Genomic DNA, 23,360 nt, shown 5'->3' on the forward strand with positions numbered 1-23,360 from the left:
GCATATATAATTCAGACATCTCAAGAATACCAAATGCAATGCCATCTAATCTACTGTTGTAAAGAGATAACATAACATTTATATTAAAACCTATTAAAGTCATTTTTATTTTTTCTTTATGACACATTCATAAATAGAATTAACTAAGGCATTAGGCTATATACTGCTTTTATTCTATTTTTCACATAACAAATGTGATTACTAAGAAGTAAAACTGATTTTATAAGTCACAGATGAAAAGCAGACTCCTTATTTCAACTTTGGCTTCTATTTTTTCTATCAATAATGAAAACAAAGTTACCAGAGTTTACTCTCCTAATCTGAAGCAGTACAGCCAAGCATTAGTATTTCTCAAACTGTTACTTGAGGCCACAAACGATATTGCCTAAAAAGAATACAATTATTAATTTCAACTCAAGGAGCCCTTATATTCAGAAAGCAACCATTGCTTTATAATACTATTATCTGCATTCCAGGTTTTCTCCAAGTAGAAAAACATGCTAAAAATCTATGAAAGTGTAATAATACCTACTAAAATTTAACTTCAAATAATAAAATGTCATCAGAACTTCAACAGAGCTGGCAAAACACTATAGGAATGACATTTAAGAAATAAACCAGCCAGAACTGACAGACTAAAGCCATTACACTTTACCCAATTCTTTCAAATGAGTAATAAGCCCTGATTTAAAAGCATAAATCATACACTAACTTTTGATTCTATAAAAAATAGGATTTCTAACTCTATTTTTCACTAAGCAAATAGAAAGATAAGACATGTATCTCTGTCAATTAAGATAATCTAGTTCAAAGGCTTGAGCATATATACCGGATCACCCCGCAAAATGGAGAGTAAGCACAAGCAGATGTGGTATTTCGTTAGTCATTCTCTGAATTACAAGATGCAAAGGAGGGGACTCCCTGGCGGTCCAGTGGTTGGGACTCCACGTTTCCACTGCAGAGGGCACGGGCTTGATTCCTGTTTGGGCAAATAAGGTCCTGCATGCCATGCAGCGCGGCCAAAAGAAAAGAAAAAGAGGCAAAGGGGCTAAAACTTAATCCCAGGAATAAGCTCCCATGGGGCAGGGGACTGCTCCTATCTACCTTGCCTGAAGAGCACAGGAGAATGCTGAGTGAGAGAGACCTCTAGATTTCCCACCTTGAAGACTTAAATACAGTCAGTTAGCAGCTCCTGAATCTCAGAAACACTGGCTAGACTGTATAAATTCAGCTTAGAAAAACATAATTCTTCGGAGGCAATGAGAGACAAGGGCCTTTAAAGTGTAAGAATGCAAGATTCAGGTGCCAAGGGCCATCATGTCTCACTTCACTGAACAGAGAGTTAAGACAAATCTAAGGCATAGCCTATTTTTACATTCAGAGAATGGATACCAAAGTTGTAAGCTACTATACATTTTTAGCATAAGTAAGTTCAAGTTTGATATATAATTGCCAAATTGCACAAAGTGAAATAGGCCAAGTATAGTCTGATTTTCAAACTTCTAGGAAAAAGAACCGGACCTCACTACTACTTTTAATTAAGGAAACACTTTCTCTCCAAAGGTTTATTTGTGTACTTTCCTGCCAGTAATTTTAACTCTCTTGTTTGATTTCTAGAAATTAGTCAAAGTATAAGCTAGGCACACTAATAGAAAAAAGACATACAGACTGAAGTATATGAAAAGAAATTAGTCTTTATGAGCCACCAATATAGTCTTCCTGATATATAACTGTTAACATGTTACAAAACTCTTAGCTAAGTCTCAAAGGAAAAGCCACATTAATTACTCAAAGACAGATAGAATCTGGTACCTAATAACTATTCTAACCCAAGAGCCTGTAGAAAGAGAAAAGCAAGTTAAGTATTCACAAAAAGGTGAATGACTCAATATAGGTATACTCAAATATATGTCATTTGATAATCAAAGCCAGCATTCAAGAGCAGCAATCCAGATAATGAGACTAAAGAACACACACACTACCAAATGTAAAACAGATAGCTAGTGGGAAGCAGCTGCATAGCACAGGGAGATCAGTGGGTGCTTTGAGACCACCTGGAGGGGTGGGATAGGGAGGGTGGGAGGAAGACACAAGAGGGAGGGGATATGGGGATATACGTATACGTATAGCTGATTCACTTTGTTATATAGCACTGTAAAGCAATTATACTCCAATAAAGTTGTTAAAAAAAAAGAACACACTCAAAGGTGTACTTCCTCTCCTTCTTCCACTCATAAAACAAACCTGATTTAAAAGTACCTTGTTTTTTTTTAGTCTCTAAGGATACAAATGAATAGAAAGGCAAAATGCAGGGTTTTTTGGTTTTTTTTTTTTCTTATTATCATCAAGATGGCAGCTCTGGTGAATTGAATGAATTAGTTGGCAAAATCAACAGATGCTAATAATGTCAAAATTGTGTTGCCAAGATCAGTAATTCTGTGATCAAATATACATTATGTTCTATATTTTAATATACTTACTTAAATATACTCTAAAGCAACATTGAGATCAGCGACCAAATTAAGTTAAACAGTTAAAACTCCTCTTGTCAGAAAACGCCACAAGCATTTAAAATGCATTTCCCTCCTGTGTTCATCCATTTCAATGTAAATATAATTTGTAATAAAGATCCAAAATGCCCAAGAAATCATCATGGGATGATTTCATTGTAGGAGCCTTAGTGTGGATTAGTGAACTGACCAAGTACCAATTCCCAGCTGTGAGACTCTTAAGGTGACCATTTGTTAATGAAAAAAAGCCAATCCAGTTTCTTTCCTTTGGAGTGAAACAAAAAGTGTGATCTAGTTTCAAGCTTTGTTGCCAAGGAGACTTACTAATTTATTTACAGATTTAGATAAATAGATTAGCCAAAGGGTACTAAACATTCAGTAGTCTATAAGACCATAAAACAATATATCTAACTATATCACGCCTGGTGATCTCTTATGAACACAAGTCTAACCGACTCAACGTTCTACAGATAAACACTACAATGGAAATGTTTACCCGAATTTTTGAATTAATCAACTGTCTACACAGTAGAAAGTCAACTGATTAAAAAGCACTATTCAGATAACCAAAGTTATACTGGACCATTTGAACAAAACAACTAAATCTATATTCACTAAGCTGAGTAGTAACCCAATTGCTTATGAAGTAACAAGAACCAGGCACACACTGTATCTAATTTTCTATTTATATTACATCAACTAAGATTTCATAATCCAAGAAACCTTGAAAAGTGTGCATGATAAAAACATAATACATGAAAAAAGAAATACTTTGCCTAAGACTAAAAAGAAAATGCATAATTTACAACATTAATAACAATTTCACATGTAGGGAATATCTCTTACTTTGATACATAATGCCTCCACGAATCTGAACATAAAGACATAAAGATTCCATTCCCTGATCCCTAAATATGGTCCCTCCAAGTGCTACAGCCCAGGTACCTTTTGTGAACCCAAAGACAGACCCACCAGCCATGCCTGTCCTGATAATGACAAAGTCCAGTCAAGCCTCTCCACTTCACATGGGTTTCCTACTCCTCCCTCACTTCACTGCAGGGCCAGGTCAAGATCAGTAGCACCTATTCAAACCACGTACCCAATGCCCTAGACACCTAAAATGCACCGGAAGGCGGAAAGGATCCTTCATCCCTCATGTGCACAGAACTGCCCTGTGGGGCTTTCCACAGGCTCTTGAGGATTTGGGTTCTGCCAGGCTTGGGCAGGTGCCCCCACAAGCACCAGTCTGCAAACAACCAGCCACCTTTCCCAAGCATCTGATGAGGTACAAGAAGAAACCTTAATAACCTTAGCACTCCCATAAAAGTATAACAATTCCTCTCATACCCCACCTGAGAATCACTAAAGTAACAACAGCCTCTCAAAAGTACACAGTGACTTCTCTGTGTTTTCAAAGATTTCTACATTGCACTTGAATTACACTTCGGCAATCTGGAAATAATACACTCTAATATATATATGCTCAGAGCACCATCCTCGTGTTTGAGGACTGAACCAAAGTCTACCCACCGAATAAACTGTCACTGACTCCAACATTAAACAGGTTGTCTTTCTTCTTGTTAACCAAGCTAAAAATTCCAGTTGTCAGTAATAAGATGTTAACTTTTTAAGCAACATGCATGTAAACTCCTAACTTTTTAAGCAACATGCATGTAAACTCCTATATCTAAATTCAAATGTTTGTAATTTATAAGAATGTGACAGTAACAAGTTTTACAAAGCAATGTCTAATTTTTCATTATGGCGATGTCTAATAATTAACTTATAAAATAATTTACATAGGATGCCAAAAAGTAAAAAAGCAAAACAAAAAGCCCCACCATTTTGTTAAATATTAACTTTAAAAAAGATTCCAGGAATACATATTAAGGGATGCCCTCTTAGAATCTGTTTCCAGTTCTGCCACTGAGTTGCTGTGGGTTCCTTTTACCCGAGTTTAGTCCATATGAAAATTGAAGATACTATTCAGACCTTAACAGAGTCCTATGTAAATATTTTTAAACTGCTGTAAATGTAACTGGAGGTGCTAAGTAAAACTAATGTTAAAAAATTCTTATCAATACTCTACAAAAAGCAAGAAAAGGGTACCATCAACAAAAAGTGTGCTTACCTTTCCAAGAAAGTATAGTCTTACTAGCAAATGCAAAAATAAAAGTTATTTGTGACCATAATTCTTGAAGTACCACTTCAAAGGGCCACAAAACAAAAATATTTCACAATGAAAATTTAATTCAGTAATTTTGAATGGGGGAAATGGAAGAGCATCCACAAAACTAGCTTTGACAGTTAGGTTAGAAATCAGTGCTTAGGATCATGCTATTTAATGGGATTCCTTTAAAACACACAATTGAAACAGGAATTCAATGTCACAACATAATTGTGTTTGAAATAGAGACCATCATCAGTAAAAGTTAAATTCAAGCTACCTGTTAAAAAGTTAAACCTACACCTATCACATGATCCAGCTATTCCACTCCTATATATTTACCCCAAAGAAAAGAAAGCATATATCCACAGCAGCTTTATTTGTAATAGCCCCAAACAGAAAATAACCCAAATGTCCACAGAAGTGAATGTATAAACAAATCGTGGTACAGCCATACAATGAAATACTACTCAGCAGTAAAAAAGGAAAGAACTACATGGTAACAACGTGGGTGGATCTAAAAAATTCACACAAAGGAAAGAATTCACACAAAAAGAGTATATACTGTATGATTCCATTTATATAAAATTCTAGAAAATGCAAAATAATCTACAGTGACAAAAATCAGATCACTGATCTGATGGGGGCGGGTGTAGGGAAAGACTACCTAGGGGCAAGAGAAACTTCGGGAAAATGAATATGTTCACTATCTTGATTGTGGTGATAGGCTTCATGGGTGCTACTTATGTCAAAACTTACCAAATTATACTTCAATAAAAGACAAAAGCAAAAAAAAAAAAAAAAAATCAAGTCACCAAAACTAATTCTACAGCTCTTGCCAGTCAGATCTATCTGCTTATGAATGTATTATGTCTAACCTACCAACTCACAGTAGGCACTCTGAGAAGTACAAAAGTATCCCTAATTCAAAAATCACTATTATCACAAAAAAACGTGAAAATAAATAGATATCAGAACTCATCTTTCATCACCACGCCAGGCTGACTGCTTCAGTGTTGAAATGACCAACTAAAACACAACAAAGTGAGAGCCCACTGAGTGTGGGGCCCCAAGATTTTTAATTAAATATTTTAATTCAAAAGCTTACCTTCTTTGATCTAGAATCCCATTTCTGGGAAATAGAAATAATCCAAAATGGCAAGAAAAGCCTTATGCACAAGATGTTAATTTCAATCTTATTTATCACAGAAAAATGGCAAAGAATTAAATCAATGGCACAGGCATGGAATGGCATATTACATGAGCTATTTATTAAATCTGATATTTTTAAATGGGAAAAATAGTTGCAAAAATATTAAGCAAAAACAGGGCACATACAGTATGATCAACAGGTTGACAATAATACATCCTGGGGGGAACCTATATTTGTAACTTATATTTTCCTCAATTATCTTACTACTTGTATAATCCAATTAAGTTTTTCATTAAAGTACTTTACTAAAATGTACACTGTAGGTCTACAGTTAAAAAGCTATTACACCGTAAGCACTTTTGCAGGTCTGAATTGCATGCCTAAAACTCCCATGATTCTTGAAAACATCAAATCTGGTAAGACTGAGATAAGATACCAAATTATATATATAATTATACACACATTTAATATATAGATATAACATGCAGGTCAAGGTGCTGGGGAAACTGCACAATACTAGAAAATCAACAAATCCAGGTTCTTCTAAAACACACACACACACACACACACACAGGGTAAGGGATTTTTATGGGTCACATCTGCAAAGATTGTTTTCCCCTAAAAGCTGAATTTTTAGGCTTGTGTGTAGTTTACTAGAACTGTACTGCAGGAATCAGATGTTCTGAACCTGTGAACGCTTACTCATGTAGGTTCCTGCTTAACCAAAATAAGTACCAGTATGTTATATTTGTCACCAAAATCTAGGCAGAGAAGACAAATTCAGAACACTGGGAGTTGACAAAGCTTTAACTTTTAGCTTGAAGACCATAAAACTGTTCTACCTTCCATCTCATCATCTCAGTAAAACAGAGACCACAGGAAATAAAAGGCAAACCACAGGTTCCCAATTGACACTGGAGCTAGTTAAAAGATAACAGAACAGTCTACACTTTGAGCACAAATTAAAGAGCAACAAAGACTACTAATTTAGGGATAGTTACTAAACTACTGATTAACAGCAAAATACCAAAGCTGAAGTCAAAGACAAATGGCTACACTTTTTAATGTTTGTTTTTGTTTCAGTTTTTAACATCAATCTTTTAAAGAACAGAAATATAGATCCCCATACATCCCATCAACATAAGTCACTTTAAACTTTCTATTTCTTGAAGTCAATTCTGAAAGTAAATACAAGTTATTCAAAAGGCAAGGTGATACATACAGTGTTCACCTGCTATAAACACAGTCTGTACTCTGATTTTTTCAAAAATTGTTTAACTAGTTACATAAGCACACACCAAATTTTTCACTACTAAACCCCCAGCATCTAGCCCCAAGCCTGGCACAAAGAGGGCACGGAAACGTCTGAGGGGATGAACTTACTACTGAAAGCTTCTGAAACCCTAAGGCAGACAACCAGCATTCTGTAAGATTCACTAACGCTGTTAATGAATTTAGTATAAGACACTGCCCTTTCCTGACCATTATTACTCTTAAAGCTTTTGTAGGGGAAGCTTACATTTCTACCATACTTTTGAATTCCTGCAGGAGTCAGTTAAATAAATTTAAATTGGTAGCCATCCAGGTTTAAGTTACCACACTCCCTCTAAAAAAGGGACTCTTTGAAAACTCTTGGTATTATAAAAATAAGTTCCAATATCTCACACCAATAACAAATACAGTGTATGCCAAGTCCCCATTACTATCAGATCCACTTTTCTGATTTAACCTTGAACATTTCTTGTACTCTAACAGGTCAGGTTTTCCTCTCCTCTTTTTACCCCTTGAAAACACACTTGATCCTGTAACACCACTCACAAGGCCTCCCCAGCCCCTGCTTCTTTTGTATATAAACACACTCTGGTCACACACTCCATCAGCTGTTTGGTAGCTCCGCCCCTCCTCCTTTTCCGGGTAGTAACAGAGCAGCCAATGAGCTGTGAGGAGCTGTGCCTGCGGCCTTTTGCCTGCATACGCTTTTCCAAAACAAGCAGCTCCAGCCTTCAGCAGGGGCCACTGGTTCACAGATAAAAGGATCACCAGGCTGTGCAACAGGGTGAGACGAGTAACCCCCACCAACAAGGAAACCCGTGTAATCTGAGCTGTTTGTTCCTCCACCCAGGAGAACTTAAACCGATATTCCTTTAGGGCAAATCACGCTTTAAGGTCACCAGAGTCCCAGTTCTCAGACAATCTAAATAATCAGCCGGGTTCTAGATGGAAACCCCAAAGCTTGCCAGGGTGGGAACAGCACAGTTATCACCAATCTACCTCACTCTGCAAACAATTGGCAACACTATTCAACCACCATTCCACAGGATTTGGGCTCACTGCAAGTTTCTTGATTGGGACACATTCCTACAGGGCCCAAGTCATGTACCTCAGTTTGAGGTTTGCACAACCCTCAGCAAAGGATCAGAAGAGAAACAATGAATGAGTCAGAGTTTCAGAACATATTCGCCCAGCAGATTATTAAGTGCATCGGTGCAAAACACTCACTCCCTCCATAACTTGGAAGTCAGCTCTCCTCCTACCAACCCGTCACAAAAGAAATATCACCGACTCCAAACAACAACCAGAGACCAAAAGAACCTAACGAGGTGGTGGAAGGCGGTGACCAATTAGTTACACATCCTCTTTTCTCCCTACCCCCCACACCACTACCTTCCTACTATACAGGTTCCCTGCCAGGCTGTAAATCGTGGTGGCATAATTACACTCAGGAGACATCCAAAAATGGGCTGAAACAGGAGACTGCAAGGAAACCAGCTATCAGCCTCCACACCAAAGAAATCAAGGGGCACTGAGGGGCAAAAAGCAAGTACATTCCTTCAGACCTTTTCTACTTCCTCTACACCTTCCTTCATTTTCAACCCTCAGCCCTTTCACACCATTGTATTCATTTTAGTAGTGTGTTGCTTAAATTCTGTGGTAAGTGTACCTTGCTCAAAAATTGTTGTCTCCATTTGGGCCTACTAATGTGAATTCAACAGAGAAAGGAGGCCAGAAAATCTCTCACGCCCACAACACACATGCACACACAAAAGGAAATACAAAAAATTGAACTTAGACAAGAAAATAACAAACACGAAACAAAGATAACCCCTGGCTTTTAAATCCCGAGACTGTTGCCCTCCTACCTCAGACATCTATGGTTTTAAAGCGCCTCTGCTTTCTTTTGTCAGAAAGGAGGAAGGTGGGGAAAGCACAGAAGGCCAATGCATCTATGCCTTTCTTCATCTTCTACTAAAAATAAGCTATGAAATAAGCCACTTAGGGAAAGAAAAAAAAGAGAGACACCCTGCTGTTCTTTGTCTGTTTTCCTCTCCCTCTCCACCCCCCCCACCCCACTCCTAAATACGGTAATCATTCTAGATGCCTCAACTACTAAATGAACAAAAGGCACTGTATGGAAAAGGCATCAGGTCAAGTTAGGCCTCACCCTTTATCCTCAGTCTTCTAAAAAATATATAGGTCTACAATTTGAGAACCTGACATTGATCAAAGACAGCTGGAATTCTCTCTCCCAGCCCCATCCCAATTAAACATTAGGTAGAAATTTGCATTAGGTGTGACAGCAAGTCTCAATTCAAGATAAAAATAACTCAGATTCTGCCACCATGTCATTTCCTAGTTTCTAAACAAAAATAAAACCCGATATTGCTTTGTGTAAACTGTACACACAGCCATAGTTACAAGTTATCCTGCCACCTTATGAAAAGCCAATGTTACTGGTATCATTCACACATTGACAAAACTCAATCACAGCCACAAACAGCTCATAAAGAGTCAATTTCACTTGTGCCTAGACATATATTTGGTACATAATATATACTTTATTACTTGCTCTTCTCTCTAATCCCCACTCCCACCTCCCCAAAATTCTCAACTTCAAACCCTAAAACTTAGAAGTTCATCTACTGTTCCTAATTTCTAATCAAGTTTTGCTGAGTGAGGAGAAAAACACCTTATTCCTGAAAAGATTATGGTGGGGGAAAAAAAAAATCACTTGCCCAGGCAACTTCCCTCCCATCCCCCACTTCCAAACCAAATGCAAAATCTACTTTTTAAAAACTTCAGCGAATTCCATAACTGAGTATCTAACAATAATCACTGATTTCTACAAACAGGTAAAACATCCAATCAAAAACAGCAACAATAAAAGGAATAAAGAAGGAATTCACCTGAAGAATCTAGCCAAACAACTTGAGTTATATAAACAAAACCCTGCAACAGGGGGAAATGGTGGGGGGATGGGGGTGAGGGAGAGACAGAAGCAGGAGACAGGACTTTTTAACTGCGTTTCACACACTATCACTCCCCACCCCCGGGTCCCCCTCTCCCCAGGGATTAGTTGTTCAGAACACTGGGCTCATTTCCTCTCTCCCCCCACTCTCTAAATTACCCCTCCAAAAATGTCTCGATTTGTCACAGGAACCTTCGCGAATTTCTCAAGCTAGTCATGAAATAATCAGCCTGGACTCCAACCAAAACCACTGCCTGAAGGACTCTTATCAGTTATAGCTTTCCCACTGCTACCTTCAAAGTACATAAAGTTGGGGAGGGGGGGCGGGGGAGGAGTAGAAAAATAGAGGGTGTCACTTGGCAAGATCAGGGCAATTATTCCCCAAGAACCTTATTCTCATATGGAGAGTTTGCTTAAGTGGCTAGTACAGGGGCTATTTGGTCAAGGAGATCCTCTTTCTCTCCTTCCCCCTCAGCTGTCATAGCCACAATATGGAGGGTGGCTTGCTGGAGGGACTGGGGGTCCTCACCATATACAACTATGGGTGGGATAGGCTTTGTCGATAGGAAGAAAAACAGTGGGGTTCTTCTAAGAACCAGAAAGCTTAATAGGGGTCTCTGGTTTAAAACACTCAGAGCTCTTTATTACAAGAGGGGGCACTGAGCAGACTACTCTCTTCCTAATATAGAAAGGAATTAGGGATAAAGGAGGTCACTTGAGTTACCCCAGTTCAAGAAGCATTGTGAGTGGAGGGAGTGGAGGCATCTCAAGAAAAGGAGAAAGGGAATTCTTCGCTCTCGGGAATTTCTACCTCGAGTCCCTAAATGCAGAGCGAGCAAACAGGAAAAAGAAGGTGGGCTCGGTGGTGAAGAGAGGCGGCTGGTCCTGGGGGGTGGGGGGGGGGGGGAAAGGCCTACTTGGGAGTCCAAACGTCGTGAAGAAAAGTCACGGGCAATGGGGGTGAGGAAAGAGCGTGGAACAACGCACATTTCGGGGTGCTGCAGATAAAGGGGGAGCTGAGAAGGCTCTCGGCTCCTGGGAGGTGCCAAGGAGCCTCCGTAGGCACTAGGGGGAGGGAGATGGGGGAGGGAGCCTCGGACAGTGGCCTGGAGTGCCCCTGGGCCCCTGCTTAGGTTTCAGGGGGTGCCCTGGGCATCCCCAAACCGCCCCCCACGTACAGCCCGAATTCCCAGTCCACGAAGGATACAGCTTGACCACGTCCGTGTCCATCCGCCTCTTTCCCGGACTAGGGGATGACATGGTGTCGCCGCTGCCTCCCCGTCGCCTGCGCCGCCGCCGCCTCTCTCCCTTCCTCGGCCCGTCTGTCACGGGCCCCGGGCCCCGGCTCTGAGGAGCCCGCGGCCGCGCCGGCTCCTCGGTGGAGGTGGCAACACCCCCGCGGTCCTGACCGGTCCCGTCAGCCGCCGCCGCCGCCCCCCGCACGGGGGAACACCGGGCACCGTCCGGCCGAGTGGGGGTGGGGACCCCGCGGCGCCCGGCTCGGGCTGCCCCTCTTTGGCTGTGAGTCTCCGCTGCCCGGCCCCGGCGCTCCTCTGCGCCGCGCGACTCTCCCTCCTGCCTGCGCTAGCTCACTCGCCTGCTCGCCCGCTCACCCTCTCGCCGGCTCCCTAGCAGCCCCCACGACAAGCGGACGACTCCAGCTCAGTCGGCCTCTCTACCCCAGCCTCGCTCTGGGCGCCGTGACGTCACCTCTGTGACGTCATCGGAGGGGGCGGGCCCAGCTGTCGAAAGGGGTGGGCCGCCGCGGCCGTAGCGTGGGCTTTCTCGAGGGATTCTGGGAGTTGTAGTTCCTCTTTCTCCTGCCCTCCCAGCTCTCTGCCCCCTCCCCCAACTCCCCCACTCATTTAATAGCTCAACTGCCAGTGTTGTTATCATCATCATAAACGATAATGGTTAAAGAATGGAAGTATTATTATATTCATGTGTTTTAGGGTAGCAGATTCTGATTCAGAAGGTCTGGGGTGGGCCTTGGACATCCAAGTCTTTAACAAGCTCCCCAGATGATTCTGATGCAGGCCAAAGTTTGAGAACCACTGCTGGAAGATTCCAGTAGGCATCAGCACTTTCAAAACACCTGCCTGACCGCTCCAGGTGGGTCCTGTGCTTCCATAATGTCCTATGAAAATAAGGACGTTTCCTCCCCACCTGAGACCAAGGTAGCAGACTTAAAGGATCTGAAGCTATTTTTTCCAGAAGAGAAAGAGCTGGTCAAGGATGGGACAGTTGAGAAAGAAGGGCATAGGGTGGATATAGAGATTTTCCCATGATGCTTTAATCTTCACAGATGTTATGATGCTGTGGTCTAAGTACTAAGCAAAAATCATCAGAGGAGTGTTTAGTTAGAGAGACTTGTTCTGGACCACACTGGGGAAGGTGAGGCTGCTCTATTTAAGAATGCCATGGTGATTTAGCCTCTGAGCAGTCATTGAAAAGGAATCACCCTTCCTAGTAAGTATCTTAGCCCTGGGTTACTTAGGACAAACCTGCCCCTCCCCAGCTCTTAATTATGCCTCAGTTAATTGCTTATATCCTCCCAAGCCTCAGTTTTCTCATCTGTAAAATGTGGCTTATAATGCCCTACCCACTCGAGTGGGTTGATGGAATAAATGGAAAAGATGAATGTGAAAGCCCCTTGTAAACTATAAATTGCTTTTTATGAAGACAACGTGAAGTGTTGATTACAAGGTGTGATGATATTACTGATGGTATTATTAATATTAATCCCCCATTTGCCCCACCCCTTATACACTTGTATGTCATTTAAGAAGAAGAGCATTCACTTTTGGGGGGGAGGGTATTTTTAATTTAATTTTTTTTTTTTTGGCTGCGCCACACGACATGCAGGATCTCAGTTCCCCCAACCAGTGATCGAACCTGTGCCCCCTGCAGTGGAAGAGCAGAGTCCTAACCACTGGACCACCAGGGAATTCCCATTTTTGGTATTTTTTTAAAGACGTCACAGTGTCGATCTTTGTGGTGAAGGTATGTTCACATTTTTACCAGACACTTTTCTCTCTGGGCATTTCGACGTCTGCTCCTTCATAAATCCACCTCCCTTATTCTGACTTCCTCCCCCTTTCCTCCTCTTTCCAGAGCTTCAGAGGACTCCTGAGCCTGCCCTTGACCAGGTAGGTTCAAAAAGTGGCTCCAAAGTGGTGCCAAATGACAGTCTTGGTTTGACTTATTTTTTGCTTATGGACCTGGAACTTCCCTTGAGCGGAGTCAGTTTGTGCTCATCTTTCCCCCCAGTGTCTCAGCCACTCAGAATGTCAATAATTTGCTCTAAAACAACACCGGGACCTGGGAGTGTCTGTTTATATGTGTGCACACAAGGCAGTACCCTGGAATGAGCCATGTTCTTCCTTATCGGGGACAACCAGGGGCGCTGTGAGGGAACAGCTGTCAAGCCTTGCCTGACGCGTCAGTGTTGCAATCTGGGAAATGTATTCAGGCCTGTTTATCTCTCCCCAGGGCAGGGCCAATCTTGACCAATGGAGCCTCTGATCTCAGGAGCAGCTTCTCAAAGGCAAGAAAACAAGTTTGCAGAGAATATATTGCTTTGAGCAAGACACTAAGAGGGAGTAAGATGAAACCCATCATTCGGTGGAGTGAGTCGAAGAGCCCAGCCCAGAAGCTGCTCTATCTCTGAAAGGTCCCTATTAACCCAATGGCTCTAAAACTAAAGTGAATTTATCAGTATCCCCGCCAAATGTGAAAGTCCCCCAAATAAGGCTTCCTGATTCCATTTGACCATTTCTGTTGAGAAATAGGTTCATTTTAAATCCGGAGCTCTTGGTATCTGAGATCACAGGTCCAGACCCCTCAAGAGGGCAATAATATCAGCAGTTTCCTTGCTGCCAAGAAATAAAAGCTTAAAACTCATTTCAAGTCATCTCCATGTAACCCTGTTATAATTTTTCCCCATAGAAGCAGTCAGTGGGGTGCAAGAACAGCCAGCAGCAGAAAGGATGGAAAGATTGTACAGAAAGGATGGAAAGATTGTATCTCCTTCACTGCTATCATTCCCATGGGATTCTTTGCTTGCTCCCTCTGGCAGCTGGCCCCCTGGGGAAGCACCAACCTCCCCCAAACAAGTGTGATTCAATGAGAGTGTGGAACTTGGAGACAGATGCCCCCTCATAGTCCCAGATCTGCTGCTACCTGTTATTGTTGTAACTTGGGCAAGTAACCTAACCTTTGTGTCCCAGTTTACTCATCTGTAAAATGGGATGATAGCACCTACATTACCCTTGCTTAGATCAAATAGGAGAAGAGATGTTGCAATTTCTAAAGATCTAGTCATGGATAAGATATTATCATGTCCCCCTTACACAGGTGCATGCACACACACACACACACACACACACACACACACACATACTCTAATGCCAAGGCTCAAGGAGAGAGCAAGGCTGGGGAAATTTTTCACACCTACATTATTCTTCGGGGCCAGCACCCCTGTTTGGAACCCTTGTTTTGCCAGTCGTGGCTTCCTGCTTCCTCATTTCCGTGATCTGGAAATGCTAAAGGCTCCAGGCTTGGTCTCCAGGCCTCTGTTCTTCTTTATCTACATTTAATTCCTAAGTGATCTCATCCAGTCTCAGAGCTTTAACTGCCCTCTATGCTCTGACTCCCTAATATACATTGCTGACTGGGGCCTTGCTCCTGAACTCCAGACATGTATATACAGCTGACTATTCAACATCTTCTCATGACCAAAAATAAACTTCTGATAATCTCCCCACCTCTTCCTCGCATAGTTTTCCCCTTCTCAGTAAATGGCCACTATTAAGTTAGAATATATGAAATAACCTTTTTTTTTTTTTTTAAGGTCAAGAACAGTCAAGTATCAGCAACACCATTTGGTTCAACCAAATACCTCCTTCCAGCTGCTCAGGCCAAAGGCCTTAGACTTTACAATCCTTGACCCCTCTCTCTAATTCTGTACCTTGAATCTATCAGGAAATCCTGTTGGCTCTGCTATCAAATATATCCACAATCTTTTCCCCACCACCTCTACTAAGCCATTATCATTACTATATACACTCACTTTCCAACAGGCCTCCTCTCTTTAATCCCTGAATTCACTCAGATAGAAACCAGTGATCCTTTTAAACCATAAATCAGATCCCCACTATTCAAAACTCTCCAAGGACTTCCCATTTCACTCTATGTTAAAGCCAAAGCCATTGCGGGCTTCCCAGGCCCTATAGGAGCTGCCCCTACCCTCTTCCCTGACTCACAGCTTTCTAGCCACACTGGCCTTCTAGCTGTTCCTCAGATATACCAAGTATGCTCCTGCCCCAGGGCCTTTGTACTTGCCACTCAGTCTGAAACATTCTTCACTTAGATTAAAAACATGGCTTCCTCCCTTCTCTCCTTTAGGTCTTTGCAGAGATGTCACCTTCTCTGTAGAGCCTTCTCTGGGCACCCGATTTAAAATTGAAATCCCAGGGACTTCCCTGGTGGTCCAGTGGGTAAGACTTCGCACTCCCAATGCACGGGGACTGGGTTCGATCCCTGGTCGGGGAGCTAGAGCCCACATGCATGCCACAACTAAGAGTCCACATGCCGCGACTAAAAGATCCCTCATGCCGTAACGAAGACCCAGCGCAGCCAAAATAAATAAAATAAATAATAAATAAATAAATATTTTTAAAAAATTGCAGTCCCGGCTCCACCACAGTGCCTCCTCTTCCCCTCCCCTGTTTTGCTTTTCTCCCTAAGACTTATCACCATCTCATATATTACATGCTGTATATTACTTAGCTATGTTTGTCTTCTCCCTCCACCAGAATGTAAACTCTATGAAGGCAGAGGTTTTGTCTGTTTCATTCACTGCAATACATCCAATGCCTAGAACTGCACGTGGTACACAGTAAATGCTCAAATACCACACGACTAAAAGGAAGAAAGGACGACTCTAGCTGAAAAGGCAACAAAAGATAAACAGCTTAAAGCAGTACTTCGGGTGCTCAGAAAGTTAGTTCTTCCTAATGGTCTCTATAGAGTAGCAGGAAACCTTATATGTTGAGCACCTACTCTGTGCCAGGTGCTGTGCCAAGGTGTGTTACAACCTAACAACCTGGCAGGACAGTTGTTATTTTGCCTATTTTATGGATGAGGAACCTCAGGTTCAAAGAAGTTAAGTAATTTGTTCAGGGTCACATAGCCAGTAAATGGCAGCATCGGGATTCAAACCTGCTGTGCCACCCTGTTTGTTAACCCACATGAAAACCTTAATGTGTTGACATTGATGAACTTATTTTGAAGGCCCAACCCCAATTCCAGCTCCTCCATGACGACAAAGACTTCCAGGCCATTCTAAACCAAAGTAATGTTCCTCTGGAAAGGAAAAGCCTTTGCCTCCCCTCCAGAGTTCCCTGTCTCAGCAAATGGCGCCACCATTTGGCTAGATGCTCAGACTGTCCTTGGAGTCTCCTTTGACTGTTTTTTCCCCTCATTCCCACACCCAGTCCATCAACAAACTCCGTGAGAACTCCCCTTCTGGGACATATTTGCCAAAACTAAGCCCTTCTCCCTGTGCCATCACCTAATCTGTGACGCCACGCTCATCTGCAACAAATCCTGTTTATCAGCCTCTGTTTCCACTCTTGTCCACTATGACCCCCACCCTCACCTCACAGCCTATTCTCCACCCAGGAACCAGAGAGATGTTTTAAAATATAATTTGACCCAAGTAACTCTCCACTCATGGTCCTTTAGTAGGTCATCCTTAAACTAAAATCTTAATTCTATGATGCTGTGTAATCTGGATTTAGGTTACCTTTTCAACCTCATCTCCTGCCTCCCTCACATCCCCTCAGCCTCTCTCAGTGCTTGTGTCCAGGGATACACCAAGCCCGTTTCCACTTCAGGGCCCCTGAGATGGCTGTTCCCTCTTCCTGGAATGCCCTTCCCCTGGGTCCTCATGGCCAACTCCCTCCTTCCTGCATTTATTCAAATGTCCTGCCTTCAGAGGCCTTCCCCGACTACCTTGTTTTAAAAGATACGCCACTTACTTTTATGTCCTTACCTTGCTTTCAGTTTTTTTTGCTTTGTAATTTTTTTAGATTTTTATTTTGGAAATGTTCAAATACGCTGAAAATTTGAGAAAATAGTACAATGACCACCCAAATACCCACCATCCAGATATAACAACTGGTAACATTTTGCTATATTTGTTTTACTTGCATGTAGTCAAGTGTGTACCTTTTTTTTTTTTTTTTTTGCTAAATTTTTGAAAATAACCTTCAGACACCATGACACTTCAACCCTACATACTTCTTCAGCATGCATACCCTGCAAATCAGGACATTCTCCTTTATAACCATATCATTAGCACACATATGAAAATGAGCAATGATTCCCTAATGTCATCTAATTTCCAGTCCACAATCAGATGTTTTTAACTGTCCCCTCTACGGCTTTTTTTTTTGAGCCAGAATCCACTGAAGGTTCACCTAATGTATTTTGATTTTATATCTCTTTAGTCAGAGGACAGTTGGGGAATTATATTTATAGTTCTTTGGGTCTCGGCCCTCCTACATCCTTTCCCTCACCCCTACACCTATCACTGTGCTATATACACAAGAGGCAGTTAATAAATAATTGATAAGGACTAACTGGAAAGTCCTACTCCTCCATATAAAAACTTGTACACGAACGTTTATAAGCACCATTATTCATGATGCCAAGTGGAAACAACCCAAATGTCCATCAACTGATGAATGGATAAATAAAATGTGGTGTAACCATACAGTGAGATATTATTTAGCAGTGAAGAGAAATGAAATATTGATTCACCCTGGATGAACCTTGAAAATATTATGCAAAGAGAAATAAGCCAGTCACAAAAGACCACATTGTATCATTTCTTTTATGTCAAATGTGCAGAATAGAACTATGTATAGAGACAGAAAGTAAATCGGTATTTGTCTAGGGCTGGGGGAATAGGCAGAGTGGGGGGCGGGGTTACCACTAAGGGGCACAGGTGTCTTTTCAAGGTGATGAAAATGTTCTAAAATTCTGGTGATGGTTGCACAACTCTGTGAATATACTAAAAAACATTGAATCGTGCACTTAGAGTGGATTTTATGGTATATGAATTATAGCTCAATAAAGGTATTATTAAAAAAAAAGTCCTACTCTTCCTTGTTGCTCCGAGTCACAGCAGGAACAACTGTTGACCAAACATCCTCTTCCCTCCTCTCCCATCTTTTCGCACCCTCTGTTCTCTCCTCTCCTTGAAGAGCCACAACTTTTCTTTTCACTAAATGTCTTACTTTACCCTCTCTGGGGCAGACACCCCATTTTGCCCCAACAAATGTGGGGCTAGCCCTTTCCTCCAGCTTGTGGGGCTGCAGCACGTCCAGGTCCCCTTCAAGGGCAGACACAGCTGCCCATCTGAGGCCACCTGCTGGAGTCACAGGCAGGCTTGCCAGGGCCCATGTGTACCCAGCACTTCTATTTCATGTGTGTCACGTGGTTGGAGTGGCTACTTGTTTCTGGTGCAGCTTCCCTACCGCCCTGTGGGTAGGAGCTGTCTTATTCCTCTTTGTATTTTCTGTGCCTAAAACAGACATTTGCTCTTAAAAAAGGCAGAATGTGTGGAGTCAAGGCTTCCACACGCAGCGCCCCGATCTGGCTCTCTGGGAAGGGAGGGAGAGGCTCTGGCCCTAAGGCAGATGGCCTCAAAATCTGGGGTTCTGAATTCCAATCCCAGCTCTCATGGGGCACCTGGGGAACTCATCAGCTCGCCCCCAATAGACTGTGGGGAAAACTGCCTAATACCAGGAAGGTTACACATGGGATACTTTACATTGAGTCAGGACCTTAAAAAATTTTTGGTTAAGTCTGAAAAGACTTAGCCATTTTTTTCTTATTCCTCTCAATGCCTGCCAAGTCTCTTTTGCTATGCAGGGGGAGAAATGAAGAAGTTGCATTAGGGGAAAGTGAGGTGTATGAATTTGCTTAGTTGGGCAAAGAAAAAGAAAAAAGTGAGCAAATGGGGCTCCTGTTCCCTTTTCCTTTCTAAATATCCCTCCTCTGACTTTCTCCCAATGTCTCAGGAAGCAGTTTGGTTTTCCCTAGGGCGCTCTGGCTGCCTTGGCCTTACTCCAGTGGTCAAATGGCAAAGGGTCCAGGAAATGTGCCCTCAGCTGACTGGCCCACAATGGCAGAAGGTGGGGAGGGATGTTACCAAACTCTACCATGATAGCTTTGATTTAATCACATTCTTCTTGGTTAAAATGAACATTTCAAAATATATACATATATCAAATCACTATGTTGTACATCTGAAGTGAATATAATGCTATGTCAATTATAACTCAGTTTTAAACAGTACACATTGATATATACATACATAAAGTAATAAAAAGATATGCATCAACATATGTTTTTTGATTTAAAAGTTTTGTACTTCAAAGGACATATCAAGAAAGCGAAAGGACAACCCAGAGAGTGGAGAAAGTATTTGCAAACGTATCTGACATAAACACTATCCAGAATATATAAAGAATTCTTACAATTCAACAATACATAGACAAATAACCCAATTTAAGAATGGGAAAATGATTTTTTTTAACTTTTTGTTTTATACTGGAGTATAGTTGATTGACAATGTTGTGTTAGTTTCAGGTGTACAGCAAAAAATGGGAAAATGATTTGAACAGAAATTTCTCCATGGCCACTAAGCACGTGAAGAGATGTTCGACATTATTTGTCATTAGGAAAATGCAAATCAAAACCACAGTGCAGTATCACTTCTCACATGCTTGGGTGGCTATCATCAAAAAGACAGGCAAGGGCTTCCCTGGTGGCACAGTGGTTGAGAGTCCGCCTGCCGATGCAGGGGACACGGGTTCGTGCCCCGGTCCGGGAAGATCCCACATGCCGCGGAGCAGCTAGGCCCGTGAGTCATGGCCGCTGAGGCTGCGCGTCCGGAGCCTGTGCTCCGCAACGGGAGAGGCCACAACAGTGAGAGGCCCGCGTACTGCAAAAAAAAAAAAAAAAAAAAAGACAACCAATAAGTATTGGTGAGGATATGCAGAAATTAGAAGCCTCAGAGATTGCCAGTTGGAAAGTAAAATGGTACAACCACTTGGAAAACAGTCTGGCATTTCCTCAAAAAGTTCAACATGTAGTTAATGTATGACCCAGCAATTCCATTTTTAGGTATGTACCCATGAGAAATTAAAACACAAAAAGCTTGTATATGCATGTTCATAGCAGCATTACTCATAAGAGCCAAAAAGTGTAAACAACCTAAAGGTCCATTAATTGATGAGCAGAAAAATAAATGTGACATATCCATACAGTGGACTATTAATCAGCCATCAAAAAGGACTGAAGTTCTGATACATGCCACAACGTGGATGAACCTTGAAAACAGGCTGAACAAAAGAGGCCAGTCACAACAGGCCACATATTGTATGATCCCACTCATATGAAACATACAGAATAGGCGAATTCACAGAGAAAGAAAGTCAGTTAGTGATTTCCTGGGGGAAATGGGAAATGGGAAATGGAAAGTGACTGCTAATGGGTATGGGATTTCTTTTGGGGTTAATGGTAATGTTCTAAAATTAATCGTGCTGCTCGTTGCAAAATCTTGTGAATGATCTAAAACCACTGAACTGTATATTTTAAAAGAATTAATTTTAGGGGCTTCCCTGGTGGCGCAATGGTTAAGAATCTGTCTGCCAATGCAGGGGACATGGGTTCGAGCCCTGGTCCGGGAAGATCCCACATGCTGTGGAGCAACTCAGCCTATGCGCCACAACTACTGAGCCCGTGTGCCACAACTACTGAAGCCCACACATCTAGAGCCCGTGCTCTGCAACAAGAGAAGCCACTGCAATGAGAAGCCTGCGCACTGCAACCAAGAGTAGCCCCTGCTTGCTGCAACTAGAGAAAACCCGCGTGCAGCAACAAAGAACCAATGCAGCCAAAAAATAAACAAATAAATAAACAAACAAACAAAAAGTCTCCCAACATCATTAAAAAAAAGAATTAATTTTAAAGTACGTGAATTATATCTAAAAATATAATAAAACCATATATAGCTTGAGATAAATAAGTTAAAATTGATGCTGCTCCATCCCACATGCCGCGGAGCAACTAAGCCTGTGCACCACACAACTACTGAAGCCCGCGTGCCTAGAGCCCGTGCTCTGCAGCAAGAGAAGCCACCGCAGTGAGAAGCCTGTGCACCGCAGCAAAGAGTAGCCCCGCTCACCGCAGCTAGAGAAAGCCCACGCGCAGCAACGAAGACACAACACACATAAAAAAATAAAACTGATGCTGTTCCAATGCCATGTTTTTGGCTGTCGGGTCAGCGATTAGAACAATGGTCCAGGCTTCTCTGGGGTTGCAGGCCCAGCTCAAATTTGCAAGGCCTCTGGGCCCTTGCAGACAGTTGCATCATTTCATCATGAGGAGAGAGCACATCCTTTTTTTCAACCAGCGCTTACCAGAGTTGCAGTCAAAAGACATCTGACTGCCCAGAGCATCAAGGGCCTGAGCAATTTCAGAATCAAAGACAGTTTTTTCCTGAGTTACTGTCTGGACCCAGTTTATATACCTTCCTAGATTGGCTAAGTCCCACCTTTTCTTCAGTCTCATCTTGCCTCGTCTTGCCCTGCCTCCCAGCTAGAGAGGTGCTGGCTTCTTTCTGCAGCCCTGCAGTCACAGCTGCTGTCCTTGTGTTGTCCTGTCAGGTGTGACCTCAACTGCCCCAAGGGAGCCAGGGCACAGCATCCAAGTCCAACCCAGCTGGCCTCCAGGAGCCTCTGGCTTCCCAGCAGCTGCTTAGAGGGGCTCACACGGCCCAGACATGGGGAGTTAACCCCCAGGGGGTAAACTTTGACCAAAAAGGGAGATGAGACTGGGAGGGACTGGCAGTTGCTCACTCTGCTTCTTTCTCTCCAACTGACTCTTCCAATCCCTGGAGACATCCCAAGTGAGTGAGTGAGCAACTTTGTGTATTTTCTTGTGGGCCCGTAGCCAGTTTGATAATGCACAACCTTGTGTTTGCTTCCCCTCCTTCCCGGCCTCACCTCTTTTCCTCACTCTTGCTGCTCTGGGCTTGCAACCTCTCCACAGAAACATTAACCCTTAGGCTTTGTCCCTAGCTCTGTTTTCCAGGAAGCCTAGTCAAACTCTGCATTTACTTGAGGGTAAAGTGTTTATAAACCCTCAAAGGCTCTTTGGGCTGTTTTCATCAGCCTGCATTCCTACCTTGCCCCATTAAATAGAAACTTCTGCTGGCTTCTCTGGGAGGGAATGGTACTGGAAAAATAACTTGAATTCTCAAGACCTCCCGCACTCCATGGGGTAAGCAGCCAGTCTTGGCAGGAAGGATGGGGGTGTTTGCCCTGCAGTAATCCAGCTGCTTTGCTGAAGACTGTGTGGGTAAGTTTAAATCTGGGTAGAAAAAATAGGAAGCCCGTTTGGATGTAGGTACCAGCCACATTTTCCAATCCAGCTTTATCAGAAATAAAGCTATGTTTTCATCTCAATTTTTCTCATTCCTCAGCCTTGTTCTCATTTGGTTCAGAACCTGTCGTGGTTGGAAAGGATATTCCTGTGAATATTACAGTAATGATAATGAGCCCTCATACTCCCCCCCATGTTAGAGTAGACATCTAGAGACCACCCGGGCTCTCTCCAGGGACTTCAACATCATATTACAATGTCCTTGGGACTTCCCTGGTAGTCTAGTGGGTAAGACTCTGCGTTTCCAACGCAGGGGGCACGGGTTTGATCCCTGGTCTGGGAACTAGATCCCACACGCATGCCACAGCTAAGAGTCCCCATGCCGCAGCTAAACACGCTGCAACAAAGATCCCATGCGCCGCAATGAAGACCCAGCGCAGCCAAAATAAATACATAAATAAATATTTTTTAAATAAAGTGTCCTTGTTTTGCTTTGGACATAAATTTAAAATGTGCTCACAATACTTAAGACACATAGTTTAGGTCTTTGCTGTGTCGCTGACAGACATGACTTCCATTTATTAATTCTAGGCGTTTTTGTTTTTTAGTGGCTGGGCTCCAAGTGTCAGATTGGGGGTTCCCAATAGTGTGCCAACATGTGGGTTACAGGTGTGTGGAGGAGATGAACCTTCACAGCCCTGGAGCAGCTGGCGCCTGGTGACAGCGTCCAGCCTCACACAGTTTATCCTTCATGTCACATAAATATTACAGTTTACCGTGATGTGTGCCATGATGTGAAAAAGTCTGGCAAGCACTGAGATA

At 42.5% G+C, this 23,360-nt stretch overlaps 1 protein-coding gene and 1 long non-coding RNA gene across 3 annotated transcripts in view; one reads left to right on the top strand and one right to left on the bottom strand.

Annotated features, from left to right (window-relative positions):
- UBE2H (ubiquitin conjugating enzyme E2 H) overlaps positions 1-11,751 on the bottom strand; it is a 101,562-nt gene extending 89,811 nt beyond the window's left edge. The window contains exon 1 of one of the 2 annotated variants that reach the window (XM_019924049.3): positions 11,284-11,751. In XM_019924049.3, the coding sequence (XP_019779608.1) occupies positions 11,284-11,336 (53 nt within the window). In that variant the 5' untranslated portion in view covers positions 11,337-11,751. The remainder of the gene's footprint in view (positions 1-11,283) is intronic. The other variant, XM_019924064.3, reaches the window with a different exon arrangement.
- Positions 11,752-11,769: 18 nt separating this feature from the next.
- Positions 11,770-16,254, top strand: LOC109549265 (uncharacterized). The gene is made up of 4 exons (XR_002175508.3): positions 11,770-12,188; positions 12,942-13,079; positions 13,191-13,225; positions 13,569-16,254. It is a non-coding gene; the product is annotated as an uncharacterized lncRNA (long non-coding RNA).
- The last annotated feature ends 7,106 nt before the right edge of the window (positions 16,255-23,360 follow it).

This window comes from Tursiops truncatus, chromosome 9 (assembly GCF_011762595.2).
Source record: "Tursiops truncatus isolate mTurTru1 chromosome 9, mTurTru1.mat.Y, whole genome shotgun sequence".
Lineage (NCBI taxonomy): Eukaryota > Metazoa > Chordata > Mammalia > Artiodactyla > Delphinidae > Tursiops > Tursiops truncatus.